This window comes from Mobula birostris, chromosome 7 (genome assembly GCF_030028105.1).
Source record: "Mobula birostris isolate sMobBir1 chromosome 7, sMobBir1.hap1, whole genome shotgun sequence".
Classification (NCBI taxonomy): Eukaryota; Metazoa; Chordata; class Chondrichthyes; order Myliobatiformes; family Myliobatidae; genus Mobula; species Mobula birostris.
In genome coordinates, this window is record NC_092376.1 from 158,067,169 (window position 1) to 158,080,314 (window position 13,146).

The window sequence follows — 13,146 nt, forward strand, 5'->3', positions numbered from 1 at the left end:
GCAAATTCATGGCAGATGTAATTTAATGTGGATAAATGTGAAGTTATCCACTTTGGTGGCAAAAATAGGAAAACAGATTATTATCTGAATGGTGGCCGATTAGGAAAAGGGAAGGTGCAACAAGACCTGGGTGTCATTATACACCAGTCACTGAAAGTGGGCATGCAGGTACAGCAGGCGGTGAAAAAGGCGAATGGTATGCTGGCATTTATAGCAAGAGGATTCGAGTACAGGAGCAGGGAGGTACTGCTGCAGTTGTACAAGGCCTTGGTGAGACCACACCTGGAGTATTGTGTGCAGTTTTGGTCCCCTAATCTGAGGAAAGACATCATTGCCATAGAGGGAGTACAAAGAAGGTTCACCAGATTGATTCCTAGGATGGCAGGACTTTCATATGAAGAAAGACTGTTTGAACTAGGCTTGTACTCGTTGGAATTTAGAAGATTGAGGGGGGATGATTGAAACGTATAAAATCCTAAAGGGATTGGACAGGCTAGATGCAGGAAGATTGTTCCCGATGTTGGGGAAGTCCAGAACGAGGGTTCACAGTTTAAGGATAAAGGGGAAGCCTTTTAGGACCGAGATTAGGAAAAACTTCTTCACACAGAGAGTGGTGAATCTGTGGAATTCTCTGCCACAGGAAACAGTTGAGGCCAGTTCATTGGCTATATTTAAGAGGGAGTTAGATATGGCCCTTGTGGCTACGGGGATCAGGGGGTATGGAGGGAAGGCTGGTGCAGGGTTCTGAGTTGGATGATCAGCCATGATCATAATAAATGGCGGTGCAGGCTCGAAGGGCCGAATGGCCTACTCCTGCACCTATTTTCTATGTTTCTATGCTCAACACCAGAAAACTTTATTGAGCATTGCTAAGAACTGTCATGAACAATTCTTTAATATACAGTTGGTAACTAGATCAGATGAGAGTGAAATGGTAATAAACCTCTCCAAAAACTGCTTCACCCAGAAGAGAATGGAGAATTAAGCTAACTTGTCTATGTAAAAAGGGTCCCAAATGCAGAAGCAACCCTAAAAGATGATTTGCTGTCATAAACAATAGAAGAATTGACTGCTGGAGACTGGGTAGACAGAAAAAAAAAATCTCAGAACTCAGGGCAGAAAAGCCTTTGCTTCTGACTTTTCTGAAAGCTCAATGAGGATTAATTATCTGCGATATCATAAGTGTATTTAGTCTAAATGCTCCAGTTAAGTGCTGTTCAAGCATTTATATCTCCTTACAGATGTATTAGCTGTAAAATTATAAATGCTTGAGTCATTTTAAGGAACTGGTATATCACCAAAATTTGAATTTCTATTTTAGATAAGCTATGAAATCTAGTTGGTCCACCAATAACATTTAAATTTTGTAATGAACACAAATCATTTAGACTTCATTCTACTACAAGATGTCACTTAAAACAATCGACAATGTCATAAAACTTCAATATTCAACAGTAATATTTTTTAATCGGTAGAATCAAACATTTAGACAGTATGCTTACCTCCACTGGTTGAGATGGGATTTTTAGTTTTGAAAGTAGTACTTTGTTGCCAGACTTCATTTCTGCCAGACTGCTACCGTGAGACTGGCTACTATAATGCTCAGAAGGTATCTTCGGTTCTACTGATTCATTAGGGGCTTGATCCTGTCCATCCATTGGCCTTACATATGCAGTGGGCTTCTGTAACATGGAACTGGGTTTGGACATCAATGCAGGAGTGAAAGATTGAGAAGTATGCTGCCCACTAGCAGAAAAGGTATGAACACGTGATGGAGAATCCCAGGTAGCATCCAGATCACGGGGAGATTTGGACCGATGGCGCTCTTTACTATGGTGGTCGCTTCCTAGAGATCTGGAAAGATTTGAACTTAAAGACGAAGAAACTGCAGGTGGCTTTGCTGGACTGACTGAATGGGACTTTGAATGTTCAGATCCATGCTGCCCACTTCTCTTACGATTGCTACTGTATGAATCACGATCATGTCTCTGGCTACTGCCACTCCCAGTACTGCTGCTGCTACCACCATGTCTTTGGCTACTGCCATGGCTACTCTGCAGGCCTGAATTTGATCTCTTTTGTGACTGCGATGAAGTACTAGGGGCAGAGGTTGCCGGACCCACTGGAGTCCATTTACTGCTTTGGTGAGACGCACTGTGTCTTTGCTCAGCAAAGAAAGCTTGATCAGACTTCTCATCTGTAGTTGATGCAACTGTCCCTTTGGGTATGTCATTGAATTTTTGAAGAGACCTGTCTCCTATGAAGTCTTTCATTTCATCATAATTTCCCAACATGCTCTGGATTCTGCTGGAAAGTTTATCTTCTGTTCTCCCCTGTTTTGATTAAAAAAATGTTTTAGCCAACTGTGAGAGTAACAATAATAATCACCAATAATTATCAGAAAACTTGCAGATGACACCAAGATCAAGGGCAAGAAAGGCCATCAAGTTTGCAGCGGGGTCTGGACAACCTGGAAAAATGGGCAGAAAAATGGCAGATGGAATTTAATGCAGACAAATGTGAGGTGTTGCAGTTTGGGAAAACAAACCAGGGTAAGACTTGCACAGTGTAAAGAAGGGCAATGAAGATTGCTGTAGAACAGAGGGCTCTGGGCATACAGATCCATAAATCATTGAAATTGGTGTCATGAGTAAATAATGTCATAAGAAGAATTTTATGGCAAATTGATCTTCATAAATCAAAGCACTCAGTGCAGGAGTTGGGAGATTATGTTGAGGTTGTGTAAAATGTTAGTGAGGCCAAATTTGGAATATTGTGTGTGCAGTTTTGTTCAAAAACCTACAGGAAAGATATCAATAAGATTGAAAGAGCACAAAGAAAATTTACAAGGATGTTGCTGGTACTTGAGGATCTACGTTATAGGGAAAAGTTGAATAGGTTAGTACTTCACTCCCTTGAATGCAGGAGAATGACGGGAGATTTGATCGGGGTATATCAAATTATGAGGGGTTTATTAAGGTTTAAGTAAATAGGCTTTTTCCACCGAGGTAGGGTGAGAGTAGAAGTGAAGGTCATTGGTTAAATGTGAAAGGTGAAATATTTAAGTGGATTTCTTCACTCGGGTGTGGTGTGAGTGTGGAACGAGCTGCCAGCGGGGGTGGTGGATGCAGGTTCCATTGCAACATTTGAGAGAAGTTTGGATAAGTACGTGGATGGAAGAGGTATAGAGTGTTCTGGTCCAGATGTGAGGCGATGGGGCTTGACAGAATAATAGTTTGGTACAGATTAGATGGGCTGCAGGGTGTGTTCCTTGGCTATAGTGCTCTATGACTATGAGCACTGAATAATGAGAGCAAAAGGCATGAATACTTACATTCTGCATTTCAAATAAAGCTGTCATATTTAAAGGAGCTGACAACTCAAATATAATAAATCACAACTGGACAGCATGGCTTTTAACACTATAAATATAGAATTATATTATGAGACTCACTCAGAATTAACAGTTGAAAAGCAATTATATTGTTTACAATACAAACAACTTAAATACAAAATTGAATTGAGGAGCATATAAAGTATGCAAACAAAATAGAATATCCAACTAACTCTGCTCAGAAAGCAAACATGCCCACTAAAATGTCTGAAATTTCCCCAAGATGCCTGGATTTGCCATCTTTGCCTCTTTCAGCAAACACCAGAAGCTCCCCTTTCTTTAACACCCCTCATATCCATGGAATCAGGTCAAACTAATGGCTTAAAACCCTTATAAAAATGGAATTCCTAATAAGGGTAGTTTCTCAAAAAGAAGCTTTATCTGTTAGAAATTACCATAGGAAAGTTAGGAACATTCTGCAAAATAATCAATTGATTTAAGCTTCACAGTCCAATTTGTACAAAATTTGGTTTACTGAAATGTACACTTCAGTCTTTTGCACTGTATAGAGCAAACTAACTATTTAACATATACTTTTTAATTTATGAAAGCTTAATTCTGCTTCCACTACAATTATGCCCTGGCTACTGAATGATTAAGACTGCAAATTTGTGGATCTCATCTTGTACCTGTATCCTTCATTGGACATTCATCCAAGAAAATTAAATTAACTCTATTTAATACAACTGATTTCAAAATTAATTTTTCATTCTATAAGCCATTTCTTCCCACTGAAATGAATGAAATTGATGAAACCGCACCATCTTTTGCAATGTAACTGCTAAGAAAATGCAGGAAATTGGTGCTCTATCACAGAACTCACCAGTTGTCCAACACTGGAGGTCACCTTCTCAAGAACCTTAGGACTTCCATTTTTATGAAAATTTCAATTTCAATTTTTCTTGCCTTAAAAAGTTGCGCCCAATGGGTTTGGGATTTGAGTTTATTATAAGACACTGCAGAGTTTAAAGCAAAAATCAGCAATTGCTTTCAGTTTCAGGATTGATTGAGACAACCTCGCTAAAGAAAACAACTTGAACCTATAGATATATTGATGACTGAAAAGATGCTGAATGAAATGGTCAATAGCCCTTGACATTGCCAGTACATCTGGGTTATTAGATGCAGAGAAACAAAAATCTTTCCTGAAACATGTTACTTACAAACATAAAAATATAATTGAAAAAGATTTGATGAAAGCCTGATAAGATTCTCACAAGCAAGAAGCTTTCAATTTCCGATGCCTGTGGATTCCAGAATACCGGTAAATCACTAGTTTGCCACACAACATCAAACTTCTATGTGAACCACTGTATGTTATGCACCTTGAAGGGTATAAAAACTTCACAAACTCAGTGCATTTTCAGCAGCCATATCAGAAACCTTTCTATGTCTATCAATAACTGGTAATTTCTGACCAGGTGAGCTCCAAACTGTTTTCTCATCAATAATTATCAATTTAGAATCACAAAGGGCAAGTCACCTTGCATCTTACCGTCACTAAATTATTTAAGTATAATTATTAGCTTTGCTCACCCATATTTACTGTACCTGTACTTTATACGGCTCAGCAAAGAGAGGGGAATTTCCAGAGAAAGTCTCTTCATTCTGCTGAATTCCTTGATTTCTCCGCTCTCGTTCTTTCATTCGTAGTACATTTCTATCTTCTCGGTTCATGTTGCTGAAAAGAAAAAAGGAGCTAGGTTTCCTTTCACATAAATGTAGATGGCACATGAATTACATCCTAGAACCTTCAATTCTTGAATCTGGCATGTTCACCAAATGCTATATAAATGTATACATTAAAAAACTTAATCATCAATACACATTTGGAAACGATTTGCTCAAAATCAAGCTTTCCCTTCCCTATTTAAACATGAACTGAAACATGCTAGATACAGCCATCAAGAAAATAATTCCATGACATATGATGAAATAAGAATATCCTATTGAGATTCCATTTAATTTACATCGGATAAATGATCTCTCATATATTGCACCTTATAAATCAGGTACTGGAAGAATGCAAATATTAAAAAGAGGGGAAAATATATTTCCTCTCTAATATTTATCATTTGTCATTAAACATGTGTAATTCTCAAACTGTAGCCAAACTTTAATCTTAAGAGATTTAATTCACTTTTTTGGATAAAGTTTTTGACTGCCTTTTTCTCTTTGAGACATTTAAAAATAATAAAAGCCTATTACTGCTTTTTTTTAAGCTGGCAAAGGGGCATTGACCAAGTTTCAAGAGTTGAAAGATGCTGCTTCCGTGTGCAACTGTATGCTCTGTCTGCACTCAACTCTTAATTCAAGACTCCAGAATGCTTAGACTACTAAATTGGCCCTGCATCTGAAACAGTTATGGAGCATAGGAATTCTTCAGATGGTAATTCTAATCCCACAGAAGGACGCAGATCAGTTACATATTATCTAGTTCCGTATTATTATGAGGGCGGGGGGGGAGTAGTGAGGGCGGATATCTTATCTATGCTACATTGACAATAGCATTCCTTTATCCACTAGAGTAATCATTAGTCTAATTTGCATCTGTCTACACAATACAGTTGAAAAATGTGAAAACTTGAGAGGCATCAACATGAGAAATATTAAACATAATCTCTCTTTAAAATATATAAATTGCCATAAAGAGTAAAACTTGAAATATTTGAAAGATAGTATCTATGGCGCAAGAGTTAACTCAGGTTGATGAATGTATGATTCACAAATAATCTAAAACAATATTTTTATTTAAAATTTCTAGCATCTCCAGTTTTCAGCTTTTAGATACATTCACTACCTAAGATCAAATACATCGGATTCTGGAAAACTGGGACACATCAGGACCAGTACATTTTGGCCTACTTAAGCAGTTGCCCCAACTAGTCGAAATTTCATGGAAATAGTTAAAAAGGTATTTAAAAAAAAGATAAACTACCATTTAACTGAGTAACAAAATTGTTTAAATGAAATACAAAGTAAAATAGAATACTACTGACATTACTATCTATATACTACTAAAACTCTCATGCTCTGTCTGTTTGTGACCTCCAATTAGTGCAAACGGTGTATTACAGCAGCACATTTTTTGGCTAAATCAAATTAAAATGCGCTAACTTACAGAATGCAGTCAAAGTTCAGGGTTATATATTCGTATAAAATTGTTCATACACCAAAAATCAACAGGCTGGCTTTCACCTGAGATCCGATCGGCCATCATGGAAATCAGGACGCGACGCTCCGACGCATGCGCACAGCCAGCCTCAGCAGTGACACCTACCAGAGCAAAAGGGCAGGCCAGCTCTATTTCGAGAGGTCACATTCTGCTAATCACCATCAGCATGTGCAGGATTGGGACAGATCTAACTGCCACCCATCAATAAGAGATAATTAAATCTTATTGTAATGACATACTTCATGACACCCATAAAACCTTTTGTTGCAGTCAAAGGACAGTGGTGACTATATCACGTCCATTTAGGAGGGCGCCAACCACATCATCAAGAGTAATCAGCATCCTTTGGTGTTAGTGCCTCGTATTTGCTATGCATCGTCCTTCTTTAATAAATTGAGGTTTTCTACTTCAGTTTCCAAAGCAAAGCGATACCAATAGCATTCAGGAAAATTTAATGTACATTCTGGTCACATCAGACTGCACTACCCTTCTCTCAAAGGGTGCCCCAGTGGGTCACCCCATTGTCTAGTAATACTATAAAATTGTATTAGCTCCTCATAGTTATTGGAGGAATTCATACAGAGTTCTTTGGATTGACTGTAAATGAACAATATTAGTGTAGATAGTGCACTCCCTTCATTGCCTTCTTCCAACAAGTAGCATCAAAAATCATTGCTTTTTAATTTGGTGTAGGTCGACCCAAATGAATAACACAAGCTTACGCAACAGATGCTATTTAAAAACTGTTTGCTCCAAGCATGATGTAGTGTCTGATGGCAGCAATGATGCTAGTTAAAATAAAACACCACTGCATCCTCTAAATCTTCATTTTCACTGCAACATTCAAGATCAGTGTTGATTCTCTCAACTTCTTCATAGTTCCTAACTTGAAGTAGTGAAATCACTTCAATTTCACTCCCGGACATTTCTGGCATCTCCGGCCTGAATGCTTAAATTCACAGTAAGCAATATAGTTCAGAATTGTCCTACTGCTTATTTTTTTCAACTTCAATGATAGAAATCACTGCATTTTGAATATAAATACATGCACCTAGAGCTATTTAAAAACTGTTTGCTCTAAGCATGGTGTAGTGTCTAATGGCCACACGTGCACATAACTGACACGAGATAGAAGTTGTTCGGCAACAGTCTTCTGCTCCAATTAAGTGCCAAAGTATCCAAATAAATGAAGGAAATCCAGCTAATTTCTGTTAGCTTTTGTTGTTTAAGAGTAGTCCCAAATAAGCGGCTGCCCCCAGTAACTGGAATCCAATACATATCCCAGATTGTTAAGAGAGGGAAGTGCTGAGAATCGAAACATTATTTTTCAATCCACCAACTACAGATGCAGGACCATACAACTGGAGAACTGCTACCATTTTAACTTTGTTTAGAAAGGGCAAGTATTCATAGACAAATCAGCCTATGTGTGATGGACTAATTATGGTGAAAAGATCTGAGGTACAGTACAAGATGCCACTGAGAAAGACAGACTAACCTGGGACAGACAGAATTAATTTTACAACTAACAAGACTGAATATTTTGAGAAAATAAAAGTCAACAAGTGTTTCTGGATTTCAGCAAATCCCTTTTAACAAGAAATTGAGAAAATACTAATAATAGCATTCAAAGTAGATTTATTAAAGTACGTGTATGTTACCATATACTAGATTATTTTGCAGGCATTTATAGAAAAAAAGAAATACATTTTTATGAAAATAAACTACATAAACAAAGACTGACAAACAAGCAAAATTCTGGAGTAACTCAATAAATATGGGGTAGAATAAACAGTCGATGTTTTGGGCCAAAACCTTTTATCAGGAGTGGACAGAAACAGGGCAGGAGTCTGAAAAAGGAGGGAAGGGAAGGGAAGGAGTACAAGGTGGCACAGCCAATGTGCAAAAGATGACAAACTACAAAAAAAAACTAAAAACATTAGTTGTAAAGAATACTTGAGAGTGAGCCTATAGGTCGTAGAAACAGTTCAGAATAGTGATGAATGAAGTTATCACTAGTTCATTCAGGAACCTGATGGTTGTAGAGTAGTAAGTGTTCCTGAACCGGGTGGTGTTGGACCCAAGTCCTTTTGTTCTCCTTCCTGATTGTAGTACTGAGAAGAGGTACAGAAGCGAAAACTGGTATGATTTTCTGCTGCTGTAGCCCATCCACTTCGAGGCATGACATGCTGTGCTTTCAGAGATGCTCTTCTGCACACCACTTTATGTAATGTGTGGTTATTAGAGTTACTGTCACCTTTTGTCAGTTTGAACCAATCTGGCCATTCTACTGACCTCTCACTAACAAGACCTTTTCATCCACAGAACTACTGCTCACTGGATGTTTTTGTTTACTCTATAGAGACTGCTGTGCGTGAAAATCCCAGGAGATCAGTAGTTTGCCCTGTATGGCACCAACAATCACTCCACGGTCAGTCACTTAGATCACATTACTTCCCCATTCTGACGTTTGGTCTGAGCAACAACTGAACCATATCTACATGTCTTTATGCATTGTAAGTATTGTCACGATTGGCTGATTAGATGTTTGCATTAATGAGCAACTGTACTTTAACAAAATGGCCACAATAAATATCCTAGTACCCCACATAAAATTAACATTATCAATCCTAGAAATGTCAGTAAAAATTTTCTGCATCTTAAAAATACATCTTATGATTTATGTTTAGTTTTGTAAAAACCTACATTTCCAGAATCCACCTACTCTTCCATTCTTGCTATAGTTGACAAAATAATTCCACTAAGTGCAAGGATCTTCAGAAGTTTCATTATCAGAATCAGATTTATTATCACTGATATATGTGGAGACATTTGTTGGTTTGAAGCAAGGCAAGGCAACTATAAATTAGAAAAATAGATAATGCAAAAGACATCATAAGGTGGTACTCATGACCCAAAGATCTGATGGCAGAGGGGAAGAAGCTGTTCGTAAACATTGACTGTGGGTCTTCAGGCTCCTGTACCTCCCCCAATGGCAGTAACTCAAACAGGGCATTTCCCAGATGGTGACAGCCTTAACGATGAATGCTGCCTTCTTGAGGCACAAGATATCCTCAGTGGGCAATTCATATTTTTGTGACATTTTCAGTGATCACTTTAGTAAAAGGTAAGATTTTGATCATAAATGGAAACTCAAAGGAAAAGGAAGCAGATTATTATACAGCTTAGAATCAGGCCCTTGCATCCCACCTTAATCATGTTACCTGCACTAACCCAATGTGCGAAGCAATCGTAAAAGGCCTCAGTACATACTTACTCAGTGTGTGTGAAGCAATCGTAAAAGAGTTCAGTGATCTGAAAGCCACCCTCCCGTCACATCTCTTCTAACCAAAAAGGAATTTTCTTCTGCAGTCTTAAAGAAATAAGAAACCCAGTTACACAACTGCTACAACTGGGGCATCCCTTTCATGAAACTATAGTAAAACCAGAGAAAAGTGTTCTGAAGATGACAGAGGAACGTCAGAATTCAACATATTTAAAGTCATTATCTTGCACCTTCACCCATCTCAAATTTCAAAACAAATCTTCAATGCCTTAATCAAGCTTCCTCTACCCAGTTGGTGAACAATATGCACAGCTTTTAGGCCAGAATATATTGTGCTTCCCAGGGTTGCCCGCTAATCTGTTAGCTAATCTAGCAACATCTGCAAAGCAGACAATAACTCGAGGTTTTTGTCATCAGGACTCTCATCGCATTCGTGTGCTTTTCACAACATCCTGGACTAAATATTTTATTTAATCAGATTTAGTGATTTCTACTTGCTTGATAATTCCATCTGATCTAGTTTAGATTTTGTGCTTGATTGCCATGGTGGTAACTACCTTGCCACATTCCACTCTATAGTATCACCACACAAGCTGGGCAATGAATGATTATCCACAGAAATAACTGCTAAGGTATCATTTGAAAATTAATAAAAGCAATTTGGAATGCAATAGTAAAATAGCTCTGCACATTTTGAAGTTTATACTTTTGCCTTACTGCAGGAATACTGAATTGATGAGGCAGTTTTGTAAAGCTCACCAGTTCTTGAGCTAAAATGCCAAATGAACAGATAAACTACACTACCAATCTGAGTAGGACAGACTTAAAGTATCAAAAGAAGGGGAAACGTTCCAAAGTTCTCAACTAAGGATCGTTATATTATCTCATTACCTAAGATTCTTTAGTGATGTGCTAAAGCATGAAACTTCATGACCAATAAGAGAGCAGAGAGATTGAGGAACACTTCCACTTCAGCATAATGAAATCCAAATGGTAAATAAACTATTCTAAGGACAAATTGAGCCACAATTTCCTTCAAGTATCCAGATTCTGGGAATAGCAAAACGAAAGCCTTGCTTTAATATAGCATACAAAAACTGCAAGGTAACCAAAAAAGGTCTAAAAGAACTGCATCTCAAAAGTGTTTAAATGGCAGAGGCTAATGAAGTTAGTGCACTAATGATCTTTCAAAAGTATCAAGAATCCCTGCGAATTATGAAATTTGACTCAGGGCAGAAAGTGAAAGGAAGGCAATTTGTATGACAATATTGGTACTGTATACATATTTGGATAAATATGGCATAACCTCAAAATCTGCAGAAAATATAAAATCAACTGACTCAGGAAAGTCAAGAATTTGCTAAACACATGGTCACAAAACACAATAGTATTAATTCATCCATTTTTGATAATGAAGAATTGACACCCAACATACGTTGTAAGGTGCAACATTAAAGGTTCAGAGAGTATATGTACACAAACTGTTTTAACATCAGGAAGGTCACATCAGTGAAACTTCATACTAATTTATTTGAAAATATATCTTTCTATATCACATGTGTGAGGACTAAGAGCTAAATAATGGCCAATGAGAATGGTCTCAAACCCAGCGATCATGCCATACTACATTAGTGACCAGATTCCAACATGTCAATTATCAGCTAAGCTTAATATCCCACATATTTGTTCTAATATTTTCTAACATTGACTATCAGAAAAAGTAGAGATCAATTTAATTTCATGTTTCCATGCTACAAACATAATCTTAGTTTCTAGTATTTCTTATGCTGTGAAAAATGGACAATTCTCAAACATGACAGCCACTGCCAAAGAAAACATGATATGACACTATAAAAATTGGAGTGGAATAGAATAACTGAGTGGATGGTATGTAATTCCCACTGGTTTCATTGTACTTACAGAAATTACAAGTGCAAGAGAAAGCCAGGTTTTTCAGAGGCAAGGAGAGCATCTTACAGAATATTATAAATCAAATAGGAGTGGAAAATTTACCTACTGAGATACAACACAGAATAGGCCCTTCTGGCCCTTTGAGCTACACCAACCAACAACCTCCGATATAACCCTAGCCTAATGATGGGACAACTTAATCTACTAATCAGCATGTCTTTGGACTGTGGGAGGAAACAGAGGACCCGGAGAAAGCCCATGCATTCCACAGGAAGGACATACAAACAGATTTCTCAGATGTCAATGGAACTGAACTCTGAACTCAGGTGCCTCGAGCTTTTATAGATTTGCGCTAACCACTAGGCCACTGTGACACACCAATAAAAGCATTTATGCAGTGCTACGGCTTTATAAGGCATTGAGCAGACCACATTTGAAGTATTATGAGTAGCTTTGGGCCACATCCAAGACAGGATATGCTCACATCAGAAAGGGTCCAGAGGATATTTATGAGAATGATCTGAAAGATGAAAGAATTATAGTATGAGTGTAGCTCTTTACTCATTGAAGCCTAGAAGGATGGGGATGGGGTTGGGGGATCTCATTAAAATCTACAGAATATTGAAAGACCTATATATAGTGGATATGGAGAGGTATTTGCAGCAGTGGGCAAGTCTAGAACCAGAAAGCAAAACCTCAATAAAACAGCATCCCTTTAGAACAGAGATGAGGAGAAATTACTTCAGGTAAAAGATGGTGAATCCATGAAATTCACTACCATAGACTGCTGTGGAGGCAAAGTTATTGGGTATATTTAAATCAGAGGTTGGCAAGTTGTAGATTAGTAAGGTGTCAAGGGTTATATGGAGAAGGCAGGAGAATAGTATTGAGAGGGAATAATATATCAGCTATGATCGAAAGGCAAACAGACTCGATGGGCTAAATCAGCGGTCCCCAACCACCGGGCCGCGACGAAATGATATGATTTCCACATGGTGGGCTTATTCAGCAAGTTAGAAGGCATGGGATCCAGGGAAGTTTGGCCAGGTGGATTCAGAATTGGCTTGCCTGCAGAAGGCAGAGGGTGGTGGTGGAGGGAGTACATTCAGATTGGAGGATTGTGACTAGTGGTGTCCCACAAGGATCTGATCTGGGACCTCTACTTTTCGTGATTTTTATTAACGACCTGGATGTGGGGGCAGAAGGGTGGGTTGGCAAGTTTGCAGACGACACAAAGGTTGGTGGTGTTGTAGATAGTATAGAGGATTGTCAAAGATTGCAGAGAGACATTGATAGGATGCAGGAGTGGGCTGAGAAGTGGCAGATGGAGTTCAACCCGGAGAAGTGTGAGGTGGTACACTTTGGAAGGACAAATTCCAA

At 38.2% G+C, this 13,146-nt stretch overlaps 1 protein-coding gene across 7 annotated transcripts in view; it reads right to left on the reverse strand.

Annotated features, from left to right (window-relative positions):
- The window catches only part of aff4 (AF4/FMR2 family, member 4), a 114,121-nt gene that overhangs the window by 75,674 nt on the left and 25,301 nt on the right, over window positions 1-13,146 (reverse strand). For 5 of the 7 annotated variants that reach the window (XM_072264006.1, XM_072264005.1, XM_072264002.1 and 2 more), the window contains exons 2-3: window positions 4,946-5,075; window positions 1,503-2,333 (exon numbers count right to left, since the gene is read on the reverse strand). In XM_072264006.1, the coding sequence (XP_072120107.1) occupies window positions 1,503-2,333; window positions 4,946-5,071 (957 nt within the window). In that variant the 5' untranslated portion in view covers window positions 5,072-5,075. Of the gene's footprint in view, window positions 1-1,502; window positions 2,334-4,930; window positions 5,076-9,846; window positions 9,943-13,146 lie in introns of those variants that run through there. The other 2 variants (XM_072264000.1, XM_072264004.1) reach the window with 2 other exon arrangements.